This window comes from Hippichthys cyanospilos, chromosome 3, assembly GCF_059441005.1.
Source record: "Hippichthys cyanospilos isolate Australia breed blue-spotted pipefish chromosome 3, RoL_Hcya_1.0, whole genome shotgun sequence".
Lineage (NCBI taxonomy): Eukaryota > Metazoa > Chordata > Actinopteri > Syngnathiformes > Syngnathidae > Hippichthys > Hippichthys cyanospilos.
Window position 1 is genome coordinate 18352844 of NC_142371.1, and position 17579 is coordinate 18370422.

General features: G+C 39.7%; 1 protein-coding gene across 1 annotated transcript; it reads right to left on the minus strand.

Moving 5' to 3' along the window:
- Positions 1-259: 259 nt before the first annotated feature.
- Positions 260-17392, minus strand: LOC148426052 (uncharacterized). Its single transcript, XM_088409652.1, has 12 exons — positions 17088-17392; positions 9918-9980; positions 9810-9830; positions 9465-9734; positions 7561-7681; positions 6812-6987; positions 6429-6571; positions 5517-5664; positions 5265-5446; positions 4658-4750; positions 4055-4583; positions 260-3311 (listed from the first exon to the last, which is right to left on the minus strand). The coding sequence occupies exons 2-12, from the start codon at positions 9955-9957 to the stop codon at positions 3256-3258; spliced, it is 1779 nt and encodes a 592-aa protein (XP_088265778.1). The 5' UTR covers positions 9958-9980; positions 17088-17392; the 3' UTR covers positions 260-3255.
- Between the last annotated feature and the right edge of the window lie 187 nt (positions 17393-17579).

Sequence of the window (17579 nt, forward strand, 5' to 3'; positions counted from 1 at the left end):
TAAACTGCTACATCCCTTGCACTTATTTTGGAAAATATAAACGTAAACCAATGTAATCCGATACTAGTTTTTTTTACACTGATACTGAGTACAATGAAATTTGATATGCTGGAATAAATCTTTTTTGAATATATTAATGATATTATTTTGTTGGCACTATTGAGCAAAAGCAAGGAAAATCATTTGATGCGATTTCAGCATTCTTCACTAAGAAGAAAAAAAAAAAAAAATCACACACATACGCACACGCAAAAATGTGTCAAAGTTACCACAACGTTTACTGTTGGAGGTTTTGGTGAGACATTCACACTCATGAGCGTGTTGAACACAACGTCGCACGGACGGACGCACATGGTTGCACAGTTTACATAGAAAGCGTACGAAGGGTGACGGAAGCCTGCGTTGTTTTCCTTGGCCGTGCTGCATTCAATGACATCAGTTACATTTGAACACAACATGGAAATACTGTAGAGCCAGAGAGCAACGTCCCGTCGACGGCACCTAGACATTTTAAACAGTGTTTGGCTTTAAACTCATTGAATGCCAAAGACGGATTTTTACGTTTTTTTTTAAGAGTCCAGATATTCAATCCCTTACACTGCATATTGTTTTTTTTTTTTTTTCAAGTGTTTGGCCAAAGGAGGGTTTAAAATAGCAAATACTAAATTAATCAAATACTAAACTAATCAATTAGGTTGCTAAGTACTAAACTATACTAAAGGAAATTAGTACAGGTTATCTAAAGTCATTGATTACTTAAGTACTTCATTACTCAAAGTAATTGATTTTAGTACTTTATTACGTAAACCAGTTGGATTCTTTACTACTTGACTCATTTCAACTATTTTTTGACTCTATTTTTAGTGTACTTAGCAAAAAAGTGAAATAATATAAGTAAATTTAGGTAATTGTAATCCATTACTTTAGTTCTTAAGTACTTGATCAATTCCTTCATTATTTACATTAAGTCACCAGTTACTTTAGTATTTAATTACCTAAAATAATTAAATTAGTACCTAGTTACCTAAAATCATTGATAACTTTAGTACTTAAAAACCTAACATAATTGATTACTTTAGTACCTAATCCATTTAGTTCCAGCCATTTTTAGAACATATTTTGCCAAACACTTGAAAAAAACAGAAAAAAATATATAAATAAGTACCTAAGATTGAAAATCTGGACTCCTATATATATATATATATATATATATATATATATATATATATATATATATATATATATATATATATATATATATCATCTTTGGAATTGAATGAGTTAAATGAGCTTTGGTGAATACTACTTGATATAGTTTGTAATGTGTGTGTGTATATATTGATATATATTTTTTGCTGAGGAATTGAAATTAGTCATCTTGTTCATTATTTAGTATGATACAATAACCATTCCGTACACTTAAAAAGTCAATTAGAGGGTTAATAAAGCGGTGTACACATGCATTATTTACAAAGCTGGAGTGAATGTATGTGCGAGTGTGTGTGTGTGTGTTTCCACGTGTGTATTTTTGTTAATTGGCGTTTCATTCAATGCCTATTTTTTTCTCTGCTTCTTTCCACAAATCGTCTTTATTCTTCATTTCCGATTGGCTATTCATAAAGTTTGACTGAGTTATCTGACTGTTTTGTTGACATTCCCTTCAGCGCGGCTCCATCTAGTGGCTGCATAAGGCAACCGCAGCCACTACTGTAGCTTCTATTCTATGCGCCTTATAATGCGGCGTGCCTTATATAAGAAAATTGTTTGAAAATATGCACACTCATAGTGTGGAAAATACAGTTCCGAGTTTCCTTTTTCCTCTTTTCTAGTTTCTTTACTTTTCTTTACTTTGTTTCCTGGCATCCTCCCCGTGCTTTTTTGTGTTTATAATATAAAGAACAATTCATCTTCACAAAATGAGCCCCATGAAAAATTTCAATGGTTTCCATGCTGATAGGAGGAGGAAAATGAGCGTTAACTTACCAGAAAAAGACAAGTGGACCAATCAGCGTCGCAATATGGGATGGGGCGGGGCTTAAACGTCAGCGAGTCAAAACTGTAAACAAAGCACCTGGACAGGTGAGCATTGGGAGTAATAGCAGCAGTTTGATTGGAATGGAAAAGCATGGCTTCGTCAAATAAAGTGCCAAGGAGACTCTCCTAATTGACTTGTTTGCCAGGCTAATACGCAGTCATTTTTACAATTTCTAATAGTAGGCAACTTAAAATGACATTATATTAATCCCTACATCAGCATCATAGCATCTTTGCATGTCGGGGGAGGAGTAAAGTTTAGCCTGGGTTGTTAGTGAGAGTTACAGTGAGTTTTTGCGGAGTATATTATTAGCCCTGTTATGAGGCTATTAACAAGCGGAGTTTGAAATGATAAAAATATTTTGGGATCAGACTATAGTTGGGTTAATTGATTTTCCAACGTTTGGGCTCCCTCTAGTGGTGCAAAAAGAAACCACTGCCGACAATTTAGCTGTTGTAGTTAACATTGAGTTCCAATAGGTTCGCATTTAAAAAATTTTGTTTGTTTTGCGTGTATATATATATATATATATATATATATATATATATATATATATATATATATATATATATATATATATATATATATAAATATTCCAAATGATTTCTGTATTTTTGTGAGTGTGTTTGTGTATTTGTGTGTATGTGTGTGCATTAAATTTCTACAAAACCCCCCTTTGTTTTTTTGTTGTTCCCCTTCAATGTGATTGCACATGACATCACGTTAGTGTGGGCTTGACATCACTGTTGCGAGCATTATTTTGTTGTTGTCGTTTTGCATATTTTGCATGCTAGTACACAAGCGGTTTGGGGGTTTGGGGGTTTGAGGGGGGGGGGGGGGGGTGAAGCCAGATAAAGATCGTTGAAATGAAATGCGCAACCTGGTTGTTGGAAAATACCTTCAGGTGGATTTTCGACTTGTAAACTCTGTAGTTGCAGTCTGGCAGTTTTGTGGAGGGAATTTCCAAATCTAAAGCTGAAAGAAATACATACAGTGGTGTCGTTATATGAAATGTGGAGGCTACGTTCAGGCGTTAGGTCAACCAAAGTCCAAATTCGAGGGGGGGGGGTCGTGATTGTCTTCAGTGACGAGGGGGCCGTTCTTCGTATGGTGGTGGTGGAATTCTCATGTTTGCCAGCACCGCTTGATCGGGGATCCACTTTGGGGGGGGGGGGGGGGGGGGGGGGGGGGGTGCTTGGGGGAGGGGGGGTGTTGGCTGCTTACAGAGAGGAACCACCAATAAGATCAGCTTGCTCTTGGCTTGGCTCGGGGGTTCCTGTGATGACAACGTTTACAATTATTTACTTAAATAGAACAAGTTTTTGTTTTTTGCTTTAAAGTATATGTAAAGTGAATTGTGATTTGTCAAAGTCAAAGTCAAAGTCAAAGTCAAGTTTATTGTCAATTTCTTCACATGTGCTTAACATACAAAGGAATCGAAATTGCGTTTCCTTCTATTTTGAAGCGTAAGCTAACGGTTCTCGTCGGTAGTTGCTAACGTTGGAGCCGCTGCTAATCGCTAGCGACATTAGCCGCTAGCTACCGTTCAGTTACGGTTCCAATCGTATATATGGTATATTTAATTATTATTTATTCAAATGTATTTATTTAAATAATGACACAATTAATGAAATATTAATTGAATTAGTGTAACATGTAAATAATTAATGGCATTTAATTAACGAGTTACACATTCATTATTGAAGTTACATTTATTTATTGAATTTTGGCACTTTCCGTCCTCCGTATCAGTCAAGTGAGCCGTTATGCTGCGATGTGGGAGCTACTTCAAAATAAAAGTATAGCGAGGCATTAGTGTCTATATGCTTTTATTTTGAAGTGCGGTTTATTTTGAAGTTGGTGGCGTGTTATTGTCATGCATAACATGAACACTTGTTGGCTAGCTTGGCTTTTTATAGAAAAATAAAGTGCTGTCGCAGTGTTATTTGGGGCGGGGCTGTTAGCGACTTTTTTTTTTTGGTTCGGAAAGAGATTTATTTTCACTTTACAGAAACTTACCATTAGTGATGGGCTCCGTCAGGAACGGAATGTTGTCGTCGGACGTCAGAGGCTCGTAGGCCGCGGGGGTGGCGGAGGAAAACATCTTTTGAGGTTCCGGAGCCGGACTGGGGGCTTTCGGGGTGGTCGGCTTGGGATCCAGGGAAGCGGGGACGGGTTTCGGATCGGCGGCCGGACTAGCCGGACCGAGTGGACTTTTGGGTCCCGGGCTAGAGGCTGGGCCGGACTCGACGTCGGCCGATTTGGGCGCATGAGGAGGCGGAGTCTCGACGTCTTTGGTTTCGGGCTTTACTTCGGGTGCGCCGGGTTTGGTCTCGGCCGCCGGACCGGACTTGACTCCCGCGGCGGGCGGAGGCGGAGCGCCGGACTTGGTCTCCGGCGCCACGGTGATGCTCACGGCGTCCGAGTCGGCGACCTGCTCGGGGACGTCGGTGTCGGTGTCCAACGGGAGGGCGGTGTTGAAGCCAACGCCCGAGTCGCTGGTGTCCAGGTTTCCGATGCCGACCTCCTTCGAGGACACCTCCAGCCCCTGCGCGCGCGCAAACAGCCCGTCACGCCGCCGGAAAGACATTGAAAAGATCCAAAAATGGACGCGCGTCTTACTTTGATGTCCACCTCGGTGCTCTGAGATTTCTCGGTGTTGTCGGCCTGCGAATGCTTGGACTCCTCGCTGAGCTTGGTGATGTTCTTCACCACCTGACACAGCGCAAAAGAATATTTTCTCATTTTTCCAACTTGTGAAGAAAAATAGTAGACTATAGACGCTGTTTTAGTCCAACACATTTTTTTAAATATATAATATGTAAGAGGACCTATGATTGAATATCTGGACTCCAAAAACGTAAAATGACGTCTTAGGGATTGAATGAGAGAATTTCATGACTAAATTGTTTTTCTTGTACGATTAATACTTTCAGAAACACATTTTTTTACTTGTTGACTGAAAATGACACCACATGTGCTGAAGGTCTGTAATCAATTAGGGTTCAGTTAATGAACATCACATGATCAACACGTAAGTCATGATTGGTCGTTTTCACAGCCTTGAGCTCTGGTGATGTCATTTACAGTAGAAAAATGTTTGTTAGATGTTTTCAAATGTTTTTAGACATATATATATATATATATATATATATATATATATATATATATATATATATATATATATATATATATATATATTAGGGCTGGCATTTTTGCAGCATGTAACCTGTCTGAAGGCCTCCCCCTCGTCCTCCTTGCCAGCATTTTGCGCGATCTTCTCCAAAGCGGCGGCCCTCTTGGCCCTCTTCTGGACTTTGACGAGGCAGGACAGCAGGCAGGCCAGAAGGAGGAAGACCAGCAGACTCAGCAGGGCGATGATGGCCACGTAGATGGACTCCAGCTTGTACGCTGCCAAAACACGCTCGGAATAACACGAGTGACCTTCATTTGACTCGGGGGACGTGTTATTTGCACTCACGTTTGAGTTCCATGTGGACGCTGGACACGGGGAATCCCTGGGCATCGGTGACTTTGAAAAGACCTTCGTCGGAGCGCTTAACTTGATCCAGGAAAACCAGAGAACCCTCCAAGGAGAGGCGACCCTCAAAGCCCAACTTTGTTTGGGCCTATAACCAAAGGGCAAGTGCATACGTTCACACACATACAAATAAAAACATAAAACACATATACAAAAACATCATATTTTTGGAGGAATTTTCAAATTACTGCTTACTTTTTGGAATTATGTAAGCCCTGAAAAACATTTTTTTTTTCAGAAATGTGCACCCCCTCGCCAAACAGCACGTATCCCTCCATATAAACCAAAATGAAGGCATGCAATGTTTTGCAGACTCACTGTAACACAATTTAGCAAGAAGTTGTTTCGTGTTCCAATTAATTTGCGCTTAATTTGAAAATATTTTACAAGACAAGTACCCACTTAACAGGGCGAAACACTTATGTAGATTTATGTGTCAATTGAATTGCTCTTATTTTGAAAAGAAAACAGAATTGAGAATGACCTGAACATTCAAGGCGTTAAAAAAAAGTTAAAAAAAAGTCATATAAAACCTACCAAAATAAAGGCATACAACAGTTTCCAAAAGAGTCACTTTAGCACTAAGTTGCTTTATGTTCCAATTAATTTGCTCTTAATTTGAGAATAAAAATAAACCACTCATTTTGTGGCATAAAGATTCTTGACTTAGAACTGCAGATATCCGCAAAAATTCTGAAAATCTCACTTCACGTAGCGTAAGTTTTGCAAGTGTTTGTTTTGAATTGAAACCCCCGTTAGATTTTTTTTTTTGCTTTATTTTGCTTTATTTTTGCTTCATAAGTGAAGGCAGCACTCTCTATTTACAATATATATTTTAAAACTAGTGCTTACGTCAGTGAACTCTCCCCGATCCATGAGCAGACGCATTTGGTGGTCCGTGTCGGCGCTGTAGTAGAGGTGCACCACGGAGCTGTTGAGCATCAAGTTGATCTTCAGTCGCTCGCCGTGATGCAGGTTGACAAAGTGCTGGTGCTCTGAGGAAAAAACATACGCGAACCAAGAAGCCTTTTAAGTCACCAGTACAGAACAATTTAAGAAATATGGGGACCCGTGTAAAAAAAGGGGTGGTGCCTAAAGTCAGGTGACTGCGCAGTTTTGCACGTGAGTGTCTGGACGTGAGCTGTGGTCTACAGAAGCTCCTGTTATTGTTTTGTTTTGTTTTTGTCTGTTTGTGGCATTCCATTTACTGTCCGCAATTTTCTTTTGGCTCTCACCTATGACTTGCAGACAGATTTTGACGCGAACTGCGCCCCGGCCGTCCCTGATGGTGTAGCTGCCGTCATCGGCCCCCGTGGCCGACCTTAGGACCACGTGGTGGTCGCCGACGCTGATGCGATCCCGGTAGCCGTCCCGGGCCACGCCCGTGCTCGTCAGCAGAACCAGAGCTGGCCTGGAAAAAAAAAAACATACAAAAAAAAAAAACATTTTAAAGTCAATATGATACTCTAATTATAATATTAATCATTATAAATAAATACATTTAAATATCATTAAGATAAGTTAGAAACTGTTTAGATTTTGTGTATTTGTTTAAATATAATTAATATAAAAAATATAATTGTGTTTACATTTTCTGTATTTATTTAAATATATTCATATAAATTAGTAATTGTGTTTATATCTTGTGTATTTATTTAAAGATGACTATAAAAATAATAATAAGATCTAATTAATTTAAATATTTGACACATTTTCAAAATAAAACATATACAACTAGTAGGTCGCAGTAAATACAGTTGTTAGGTTACACTTAGTTTTTTTGCTACCTTTTTAAAATGAACCAATCACATTGAAAGTATTATGAAATGGGAGCCACCATTTGAAAAGCCTCTGACCAACCCCCAAATATAATGAAAATTGAACATAGAAGACAGAATGTATGTAAAGTATTTGAATGTATGGAGATGCAGCTCATAATGAGGTGTACCTAATGAAGCGTCCTTTGTGGCTCGGCTGGACCTACCTGGATGTCTGGTTGGCCTCCACCGCACTGGGCCTGTGCTCCAAGGTGAGGGGTGGTGTCACGCCCAAAAGCGGAATACGGAAGTTATCTCCATATTTCACCGTCTGCTCGTTGTAGCAGTCTGTGGGCGGTAATTAAAGCAAGTAAGCAAGGATTCGAGTACAGCTATTAAGCTAGTGTCCTTTGGTAGATCTTTGACATGTAATTTCATGCAAACTAGCTAAACCTCTAACCATCAAATGTGTGAAAGACAGAGGCCAACTTCAAAATAAACACACCAAATAATAAATGCAATGCAATGGCCTTATTAGGCTTTTATTTTGAAGTTTGTTTTTTCTTGGAGCGCTGCTTGCGATCAGCTTGACAAATCTCCAGCTGCATGGTGCATTCAAATGCAGCCAGACATTTCCAACTCATACAGACTAAAAGGCCGTATGGAAAAAAAATAGTATATATATATATATATATATATGTGTGTGTGTGTGTGTGTGTGTGTGTATGTTGCTTTATTTCTGCACATGACATTAATTTAACATAGATAAATTATAATAAATACATTAAATTAATTACTTATGTAAACACAATCTAAATACTATTGTTAGATTAAAAAAAAAATTTCTTCAGATTCCTAAACCTAAAAAAAAGCTCCACAAAATTCAAAAAATTGCTGCTCAAGTTAGGTCAAAGGTTCGCAAAAATTATATTTTTTTTCGAGTTTTGTATCTAAATAAACCGCATTGTCCAATGTGCTGGTCCTTGCCCACACGCGCATACAGTACGCGAGTGCACTTGGCGTTAATAGAAGGGGAAAAACAGTCAAATTTGGCAGGGCGAGGCAAATTGCTCGTTGAAGTAAAGAGGAGGAGGAGGAGGAGAGCGCTCGGGCGCTTGAAGGAAGTCTGAGTGCTATAAAAAAAGAACAGCTTGTCAAGAAGTGAGAGAGCAGTGATCCAGAAATACGGGGGTGGGAATCAAACTCGGCAGGGCGGCGGGGAAGGACAGGAAGGAAAGGAAGGAGGGAGGGAGGGGAGGGGAGGGATGGAGGGATGCTTAAAGAGCGGCATAATTACAGGCTGGCGGCAGCGCTGCCAAGATCACAGCAAACGGACAAACTTGTTATCAGCTGGCAACGCGCGGCTGGCGCTCCTTATGGTGCGTGAGCCGCGCGTTACGCCGCTGCGCTCGCCTTTCGCGCACGCTTGCCTTCACACACAGCTGCTTTCTTTTTTTTTTGAGCCGTTTTGCTGATTAATTGTTGCCGTATGTGGACTGTGTGTTTCTCGTCATTGATGAATTATTATTATGTCATATTATGTTCTATATATTCTATATAGGCTATGTCCGTCTCAAGATTCAAGAGTTGTATTGTCGTATGCGTCGTAATTACACGATGAAATTCTTATTCTGTATTCTGTTCACGTCCCCTGGCAGACTACATCCCATAATCGAGCAAATGATAAAGTAGGCAATAAAAACAGTAACACGTGTGTGTATATATATATATATATATATATGCCTAAAAAAACATTTGAAAACAGCTAACAAACATTAACAAACATATATATATATATATATATATATATATATATATATATATATATATATATAATGCAAAATAATGTAATAATAAACCATTTGGAAAAGGAACTGTATATTTCTTTTAACATACACAGTACATATTTTTATATCAATTGTTGGGCATCCTTAATTTACAAAACTTATTTATATGTTTTTATCTAAAAAAAAAGACTTATGTTTTGGTTGAAAAACAACAAATTAATTTTTTTACTCTATTTTTTATGCCGTATCTTAATATTGCCAGTCAGTATTCCAGTGGGAAAAAAAAAAATCATATACAGTAGAGTGTACTGCATTTATTTGTAAAGATGAAGTGCACCCAGTACCTCGAACGTAGAGCCTGATTCGGCTGACGTCCTGGGCGTCTTCTGGGTTCTTGATGGTGTAGACGCCCTCGTCCCCCTCCACCAGCGAGTCCACCACCAAGTGGCTGAGCTGGAGGTTCTTCTTGGCCCGGTTGCCCACCACCAGGCCGCCGCGCATCAGGAAGACTTCGGGCGAGCGAGGGTTGGGGCGGAAGGTCACCTCCAGCTTGGGCGCGTGCAGCAGGATGTGAAAATCCTCACCCAGGAAGTATGTCATGGTTTCCTCGGTGACTGACATGGGGGCGGGGTTTATCTTACCGAAAGTGTCTACAAGGACGCTGCCGTTATTTATTATTGCATACTTACCTTTGCCAGAAACTAACAGAACTGCAAAAACAGGGAAATGGAAATCATGACAAAATTAATATTATGTTTCGCTTTTTCTGTTGCTTGTGAATCGGGTTGCGTTCTCACCTGTGGCGAGCAGAACTGTGAGCACACAGCTTGGTCTCATCGTGGCTTTTTTTTTTAAAAAACCTGGGGAGAAAAAAACTGAGACTTAAAAATCAGTCTTCACAAAGATAAGACCTTTTAAAATATATTTATGTATTTTCAATGTTACTGTCCTAACTAGTTTGTTTTGCATCATCAATAATGTAAATAAAGTTTTGTTTAAAAAAAAAAACAACTTTTCAGGTCTCGGATTGCATTGTGTGGAGCATTTAACTCATTCACTCCCAAAAACGTTTTTATACGTTTTTTTTTTAACAAGTGCATACCCCTATCTATCTATCTATCTATCTATCTATCTATCTATCTATCTATCTATCTATCTATCTATCTATCTATCTCTCAAAAGCTAGCTAGCTATATATAGCTATTTCCATAGCTAGCTAGCTAGCTTTTCTATCTATCTATCTATCTATCTATCTATCTATCTATCTATCTATCGTAACAATTCAGTGCATTTTGCCGGCCTCTGCAGCTGCACATATCACAAAAAAGCGCTACTGTCAAATACTGTAATTCTCCAAATATAAGACACACTTTTTTACCCAAAAATGAAGGTCAAAAGTATTCTGGTAGCAGCCAGTGCTCGTTGAAGCTAACAGCAGCTCGTGTTAGCGGAAAAGAAAGAAGCGAGCAGGCTGAACCAACGTCAGAGTCCATCTATGTTCACACACAGGAATATTCCTAAAAGGGTGAGGGTCATGTCAAAGTTATGATGTCTCCAGCTGATTTAATTAAGAGGAACAAGTTATGGTGCAGTGCACCAGTTAGAGAACACAGAAAGATATTAATTCCGTTTGATTATTAATTGCGGTCTTTTGGCATATACACACAACCATAAACTTGCCGGAACACGAATGGTGCGCAACTTTGGGTGTTTATGGTAAAATGAACCCGACCTGTGTCGTCAGATAAAGGAAAAACAACTGAACGTATGATGCTGCGTTCACTGACCACTCGCAATGTGGGAAATCTGATACACACTTAACTTGACGCCCAACAAATATATGACTTAAGGATATAATGATGAGATTTATTCTGTTTTGCTATAGTTGCTAAACTGTTGGTGCGTCTTATACCAGAATTTGACCCTGAAATTAAAGGTGCGTCCTATACACAGGTGTGTCCTATATTTGGGGAACTACGATTTCGTCACAAACTACTTGGCAGTGCATCATACTGAGCGCGGTTGTTTGTCTTTGTGCTGAAGCTAAAGGTCACCAAAAGAGGAGCTGCCCTCAGCGTGATGCAGTAGACAGACGACACCTCTCGAGTGTATTCATGGCAAAAAAAAAAAGATGGACGACAGCCAGACAAGGGACAGTCGTATTTGGAGTGCGCTCAGCAACCAAAAGACGAAAAACAACTCCATTTATCTATCGATATTGATTTGTGTGTGTTTTTGTTAAACCTGATTTGAAAGAAAATTATTGATGTCATTCATGACCGGGACTTGTCTTGTCCTCCAATAGGAAACCAGTAAACTGTCCAAGCCGTTACGCTGACGGTCTCGCAAGACGGCGCCGCTGAGCGGTTTTAGCGTGATGTGAGCCGCTTTGCTCGGAAACGCAACACGAGATGTGTGTGTGCCAGCGTGTGCAAAAAGAGATTTTGCTGCAGTTTTTCTAACGTAAAAAAAAATAACAAAAAAAAAAAAAAGCTCAGGGGGGAAGTGCAGTGTTCTCAGCAGGCGTGAAGGGTGATGTCGCCACGACAACCGGGCCTGGAAGAAGACCCGGTACCTGGAGCATCACACAACTCAATTCGAGTTCGAATATCACCACAACTACATCATGACTGTCAAAATAAAATATCTAATGTGTTAAGCTGACCCTGTGAACGGAAAATTTTGTTTTTCACGCGAAAAAATAAACCTGGAAGGAAGGGAGGAAGGAGGAGCTTTTTTTGTGACAGAAAAGGTGCGTATATATATATATATATATATATATATATATATATATATATATATATATATATATATATATATATAATATATATATATAAATATAAATAAAGAGGGAGAGAGAAAGAGAGAGAGCTAGCGTAAATTTCAGACTATAAAGAACTATTTTTTTCTCACACTTTGAACCCTGCAGCTTGTAGTCCAGTCCGGTTTAATCTGCATTTATTTTTAGTAGCCACCAAAAGGCACTCTCCCTGTGAAATATCAGAGAGAAGAGCACACAGAGAAGAAAATGCTAACGAAGCTATTTTACCAGTAAAGGCAATCGGGCACGTTACTGTTGTTTTGGTGCAGTATTCTAACAATCCAGGCACGTTACCGTTGCTTTGGTGCAGTATTCTAACAGTCCAAGTGCGTCGATGTTATGTCACAAATATGTTAGTGCTGCACTTGTTCTCAATGTGCATGTGTATATATGTGTATGTATACACACACACACACATACACACACACAAACTCAAAATGTCACATTTTTTTGTTTTGGTCCGACTGCACCTCATGTCACGATTTCCTGTCCTGTCCGCGACTGTGCGGTGACACTTGAGTGAGCACGGAACATGCAAAACACACAAAAGCGCCCAGTGAGGCGCCGCGCCGTCCTTTGGGCCGTAAAACTGCAGCATGCGCACGCACGCACGCACGCACGCACGCAGAAGAAGACAAGAAAGCATCTGCCGTCCTTGCCTCCCTGTCCACATGCACGTATGCATCCTTGGCCTCCATCCTCATCTGTATCAGCTGCCCTCCATTATTCTTACTCCCTCGCTAACCGCATCCTCCTCTTTTTTTTTTTTTTCTTACGTAACGTCAGGCAGCGCATCTCGCCGCAGAATCAAAGGCGTCGTCTGTGCTCGAAAAGGTTCGCCAGGTCTTCGTGCGTGGCTTTTGAAAGAGGCGGAAACGTCTTTTAGTGACTGCAGATGAGCTCACACAAAGCTCCGTTGGTTATACATTTTATCTATATGCATAAACAAGCCCACATTTAGGAGTTATGAGACGTGAGAATAGAGAGAGGGTGATTAGTCCGCAAAAGATGGGTTTACTAATCCATAAATCAATTAATTGATCATTGAGATTGCTTGTGTTGAGTTGATTGATTACTCATGTCTTGAATGAGATACGCAGGTTATTTTGGGACATTCTCCCCATCTAATGACTTTGGGGAATAATTACAACAAATCTGATGAGTTGTATTTTTATGCTAATGAAAACTAAAATTGCTGATTCCAAAATTGACTTTGTTCGCACAGTCATAAACGATATTGTGTGGTGAGAGGTGGGTGCGGTTAAATCTATTCAATATATGCAAGCAAAAAGCTAGCATACTTGCAAATATCAGGGTTAGTACTCGATTCTTTGCAAAATGCTACAGTGTTATTTTGTCATATTTTCACCCAATTTAATGTTGTTGGGTGTTTTTTAATGCCACAACAGTAAGTTTTCCTTTTCAAATTAAGAGCAAATGAATTGGAACATGATGCAAAAAAATATTGCTAAATTGTGTTATGGTGACTCCTTTGCAAAACACTTTTAATTGGCCATTTTTTTAAAGGCTATGACAGGAACGGTTACATTTTTCTTTTCAAATTCAGAGCAAATCAAATAGAACATGAAGCAACCTATTGCTAAATTGTATTATGGTGACTCCTTTGCAGAATGATGTATGCCACATTTTGTCAAGTTTTAATCTAATTTAATGTTTTCTGTTGCCGTGACGGGAACAATATATTTTCATTTTCAAATGTACAGCAAATTAATTAGAACATGGAGTTAAATTGTATTTTGTTACAATTATGGTTTGCGGTGTTTGGAGGAGTACTCTGAATATAAGGATAAGAAAGAAATGGAGGACGATGTAAAGGATTATTTGTGGCGAGCGAGCAGGCCGGCCGTGAAAGTGACGACGTAAAGGATGAGACGGGCTGCTTGCACCTGTCACATTCTTTCAAATCATAAAAGGACGATGAGGAGGAAGACGAAGGCGGCCGGGTTAACACGTGGTATTATTGACAAAGCTTGCGGGGGCGACAATCGTGTCATCAGCTGCTCTGTGCATCGGTTAACTCAAAGTTCAGCAAGCGATGCGGGCTCCCTCTAGTGGCATTAAAATGAATCACTGCAACACTACTTCAGTATAAAGCATATATAAAATAATCTTGAATTGATTGTAAAATTTTATTTGACTACAATTCATAATGCATTATTATTAGTAGGAGTGATTTTAAAATGTTACAGGTTTACAATATTATGTATACAGTACCAATCAGGTGTTTTGCCTGCTAGCCGAATGCTAATTAATAAGGCTGGTGGAAATTAGCAAATGTTACACCAATTAAAAATCTTGACAAAGCCTATTATTCTAATATAAATGTAAATGTGTTACAGAAAAAAAAAATTAAATGCTTAGATAGCAAAATGTTAATCCAAAGCTAAGCGTTCTCACAAAAGTATGCTAGCTTAATGTTAACATAAAATGTAAGACCTCCACTGGTTTACGGATATCAGCACAGAGTAAATTTTAAGTCAATTTTAAAACAACTGTTTTAACACAAAAGTAGCTAGAAAAAAAAATAATTAAAAATTGCAGAGTATTTAAACCAACCAAAGCCCATTTCACACATGATGCTAATTTTGGCCTTAATCCTTTCCAAGGCAGCTCGGGAACAAGTCGCAGTAGAAATTTTTGTGTTGACATCCCAAAACCACCGGGTGGCACTAGCGGGCGACTTATGACATTTGCGAGCCTAGTAAAGTAAATAAATATTTGTATTTGACGATGTTACGACCCTTTCAAAGTCAGTCCGAGTTGGGCGCTAATAAGGCCAGGCTAGTGAAAAATCCCCGAGCACCCGGGGCTAAAGTTATATGAATATATACCACGATTTTATCGGTCCGGCCCACTTGGGACTAGATTTTCCTCCGTGCGGCCCGCAACCTTAAACGCTATAGTATAGTGCGAACATTCAATAGCTAACATCAATTAGCATAGCAATTAGCATGAGTGTTACTTTAAATATACACCAAAATAGAGTTAAATGTGATATATTCAAACACCACCATGTTAAAAAAAAAAAAGTGAATTTGGTGACTTAATGCTAACATGCCGTACAACGCAAAAACGTCATCGCTAATGAGAACGTAGTATAGGCTACATGCTAGGCTAATCCTAAACCTCCAAACTGCTACTTTTAGGTTGTAGTTAGCTAGCGTGAAAATGTGCGAATGACTTGCTGTATATAGTGTAGTGCAGTTGTCGGGCTGCGTTTCTGCTGAGGTGACGGAAGAAGGAAGCTAAGACTGAAGGAGCCTCCTCGCAGCTAATGGATGCTGTTAAGCCTTTTAACCGCTCGCTAAAGAAAAAAAAAAACACCTCCCTTTGAAGTTACATTACGCTTAATGTATTCTAGCTTACGAACGCCGGCCCTCAGTGTTAGGGCTCTCACCTGTCACTTTATTAGGTACGCCTGCACTGTTAAGGCGGCTTTTGCAGGAACGTTTTGCTCAAAAGCTGGCGGGAAATGAATTGAGGGTTCATAGAGGTACAGGAGGATTCTTATATTTATTGAACATTAGGCAAGTGCAGCTGCGTTTGTTGTCGCTCAACGGGGTGCACAAATGTTATTGTAGGAGTAGAAGAAAAAATTGATATCATTTTGGTGATACTTTTTAAAAATGATTTAGTGTTTAGTATGAGTAGTCACCGATATCAAGCACTGATACCACTAATACAGGGGTGTCCTTTTAGCTTACGGGCCACATAGAGGAAAATCTATTCCCAAGTGGGCTGGAACAATAAAATCACGGGAAATATATATATCAATTTAAAACGGCAATTTTAACATCTTTTTGCAATACTGTCCAAAACAGTACAAGCACAGTGTCGGTATTAATCATAAAACATTTCAAGTTTATCATTTATGGAAAAAACCTCAGCTTGTTTTTTAGACTTTATATGACAAAATCTTCTCGCGGGCCGGATTACAACCGTTTGCAGGTTAGAACCGGCCCGCGGGCCATATGTTTGATACCATAGCATTGGATATACAACCACCAACTGCCCAAAAAACAACTGTCATATTTAACAAAAAAGCAAGAAAAAAACTACGTCAAAGAAAAATAATTTTACTTACAATAATTTATTCAAATGATGATCCGAAAATAAAAAAATATATATACATATTTCATTTTATATTCATAATTTTTAAACATGCAAAAAAATGAGCTCATTTTTATAAATCACAAAGTTTTCTCATGGACCGCATTACAACTGTTTGAGGGCCAGAACCGGCCCACGGACCGTGTGTTTGACACCACTGCCTTAGATAAACAACCCCCCCCCCAAAAAAAACGAAAAGCGAAAAAAATAAAAGGACTAAGTATTCCAATATAGAATTTTTTCTTTGAAAGTAACCAAATTAATGTTAATATTCCAATTTTATTTGTTATTTTCACACCATGATAAAAGAAAACGGATGATACCGTGAAATAAGGCCAGGTATCGATACTCATTCACGGTATCAGTACACGCCCACTTCTAATATTTGATATATATATTTTTTTTAATTCAAATGAGAAGCCCAAAAAATATTATATATTATGTATCATGTAAAAAATAAAAAAATAACAACATATAAAAAAAATGTTACTTTAAATGTATAGCCAAAAAGCAGTTCCAGCTAAATATTCCAATATGTATCTAATATTCTGCAATCTATCATCCCAAAACGTCTTCTAATTTATTCATAGCCGTCACTCAAATTTGACATTTCCTTGAGACGACTCATTCGGCAGATCGGCCAAGTGTACCTAATCGAGTGGCCACGGTTACAGTTCAAATCAATACAATCCATTTTTTTTGAGTATCTTATTTCCCGGGTGGCTGACGAATATTAACGATGCAACTGCAGCCAGGAAGCTCTCGGCTCAATTACAAAATCATCATAATAAAGAGGAAGGACGATTAATATTGCGCTCGGGGTTCGACGATCAAGCAAATTGACAGTGCCGAGGCTCGAAAAGTCCAAACGGTTCCCCCGCAGGGCCCGGGACGGGACGGCACACTCGGCACGCGCGAGGCGTTGAAAAAGCTGCAGAATTTAACCCGTCGCGCACCGAACGCGAGTCAACGAGCTTGGGGGGTCCCGGACCCCGAGAGGGGGGGGGGGGCCTACCTGCTTCCGATGCTCGGCCTGGATGGAACAAGTGTCGGTCCGTCCGTCCGTCACTCGGCTGTGCAGATGCGCGTGGATGTTTCCTGCGTGGGCTCGCTCGTCCTCCCTTCCTTCCTTCCTTCCTTCCTTCTTTCCTTCCTTCTCTCCTCCGGAAATGCTTCAACGCTCCTGCTGCTGCTGCCGCACTCGGCGACTCTGGCTCCACATTTGGAAGAGGTTCAAAAAATTGTCGGCCACTCGGAAGTACTCGACTACTGTCGGGAAACAGCGGAGAAGCGCGCGCACGCGCACAAACACGCAAACAAACGCAGCGCGTCACGATCGCCGCGCGAGCCAAATCGCGGAAGCCGAACGGAGCCGATGGACGAATCAGACTTTCACGAGCGAGCCTGGTTTCGTTCTGGTACATATTTTGTAAATCAGAACCGACAGGCGATTAATTTGTCAAATCTCAATGGGACTTCCGAACACAGTAAGTATTCCCACTACGGA

Bases quoted from the DNA above. Each gene is read 5' to 3' on its own strand.
- LOC148426052 (XM_088409652.1), bottom strand. From the start codon at position 9,957: ATGAGACCAAGCTGTGTGCTCACAGTTCTGCTCGCCACAG. The intron at 4,751-5,264 runs GTTACATGCTGC...GCGCTGTGTCAG, and splicing joins AGGGGGAGGCCTTCAGACAG to GTGGTGAAGAACATCACCAA. The intron at 4,584-4,657 runs GTAAGACGCGCG...GCGCGCGCGCAG, and splicing joins GCACCGAGGTGGACATCAAA to GGGCTGGAGGTGTCCTCGAA.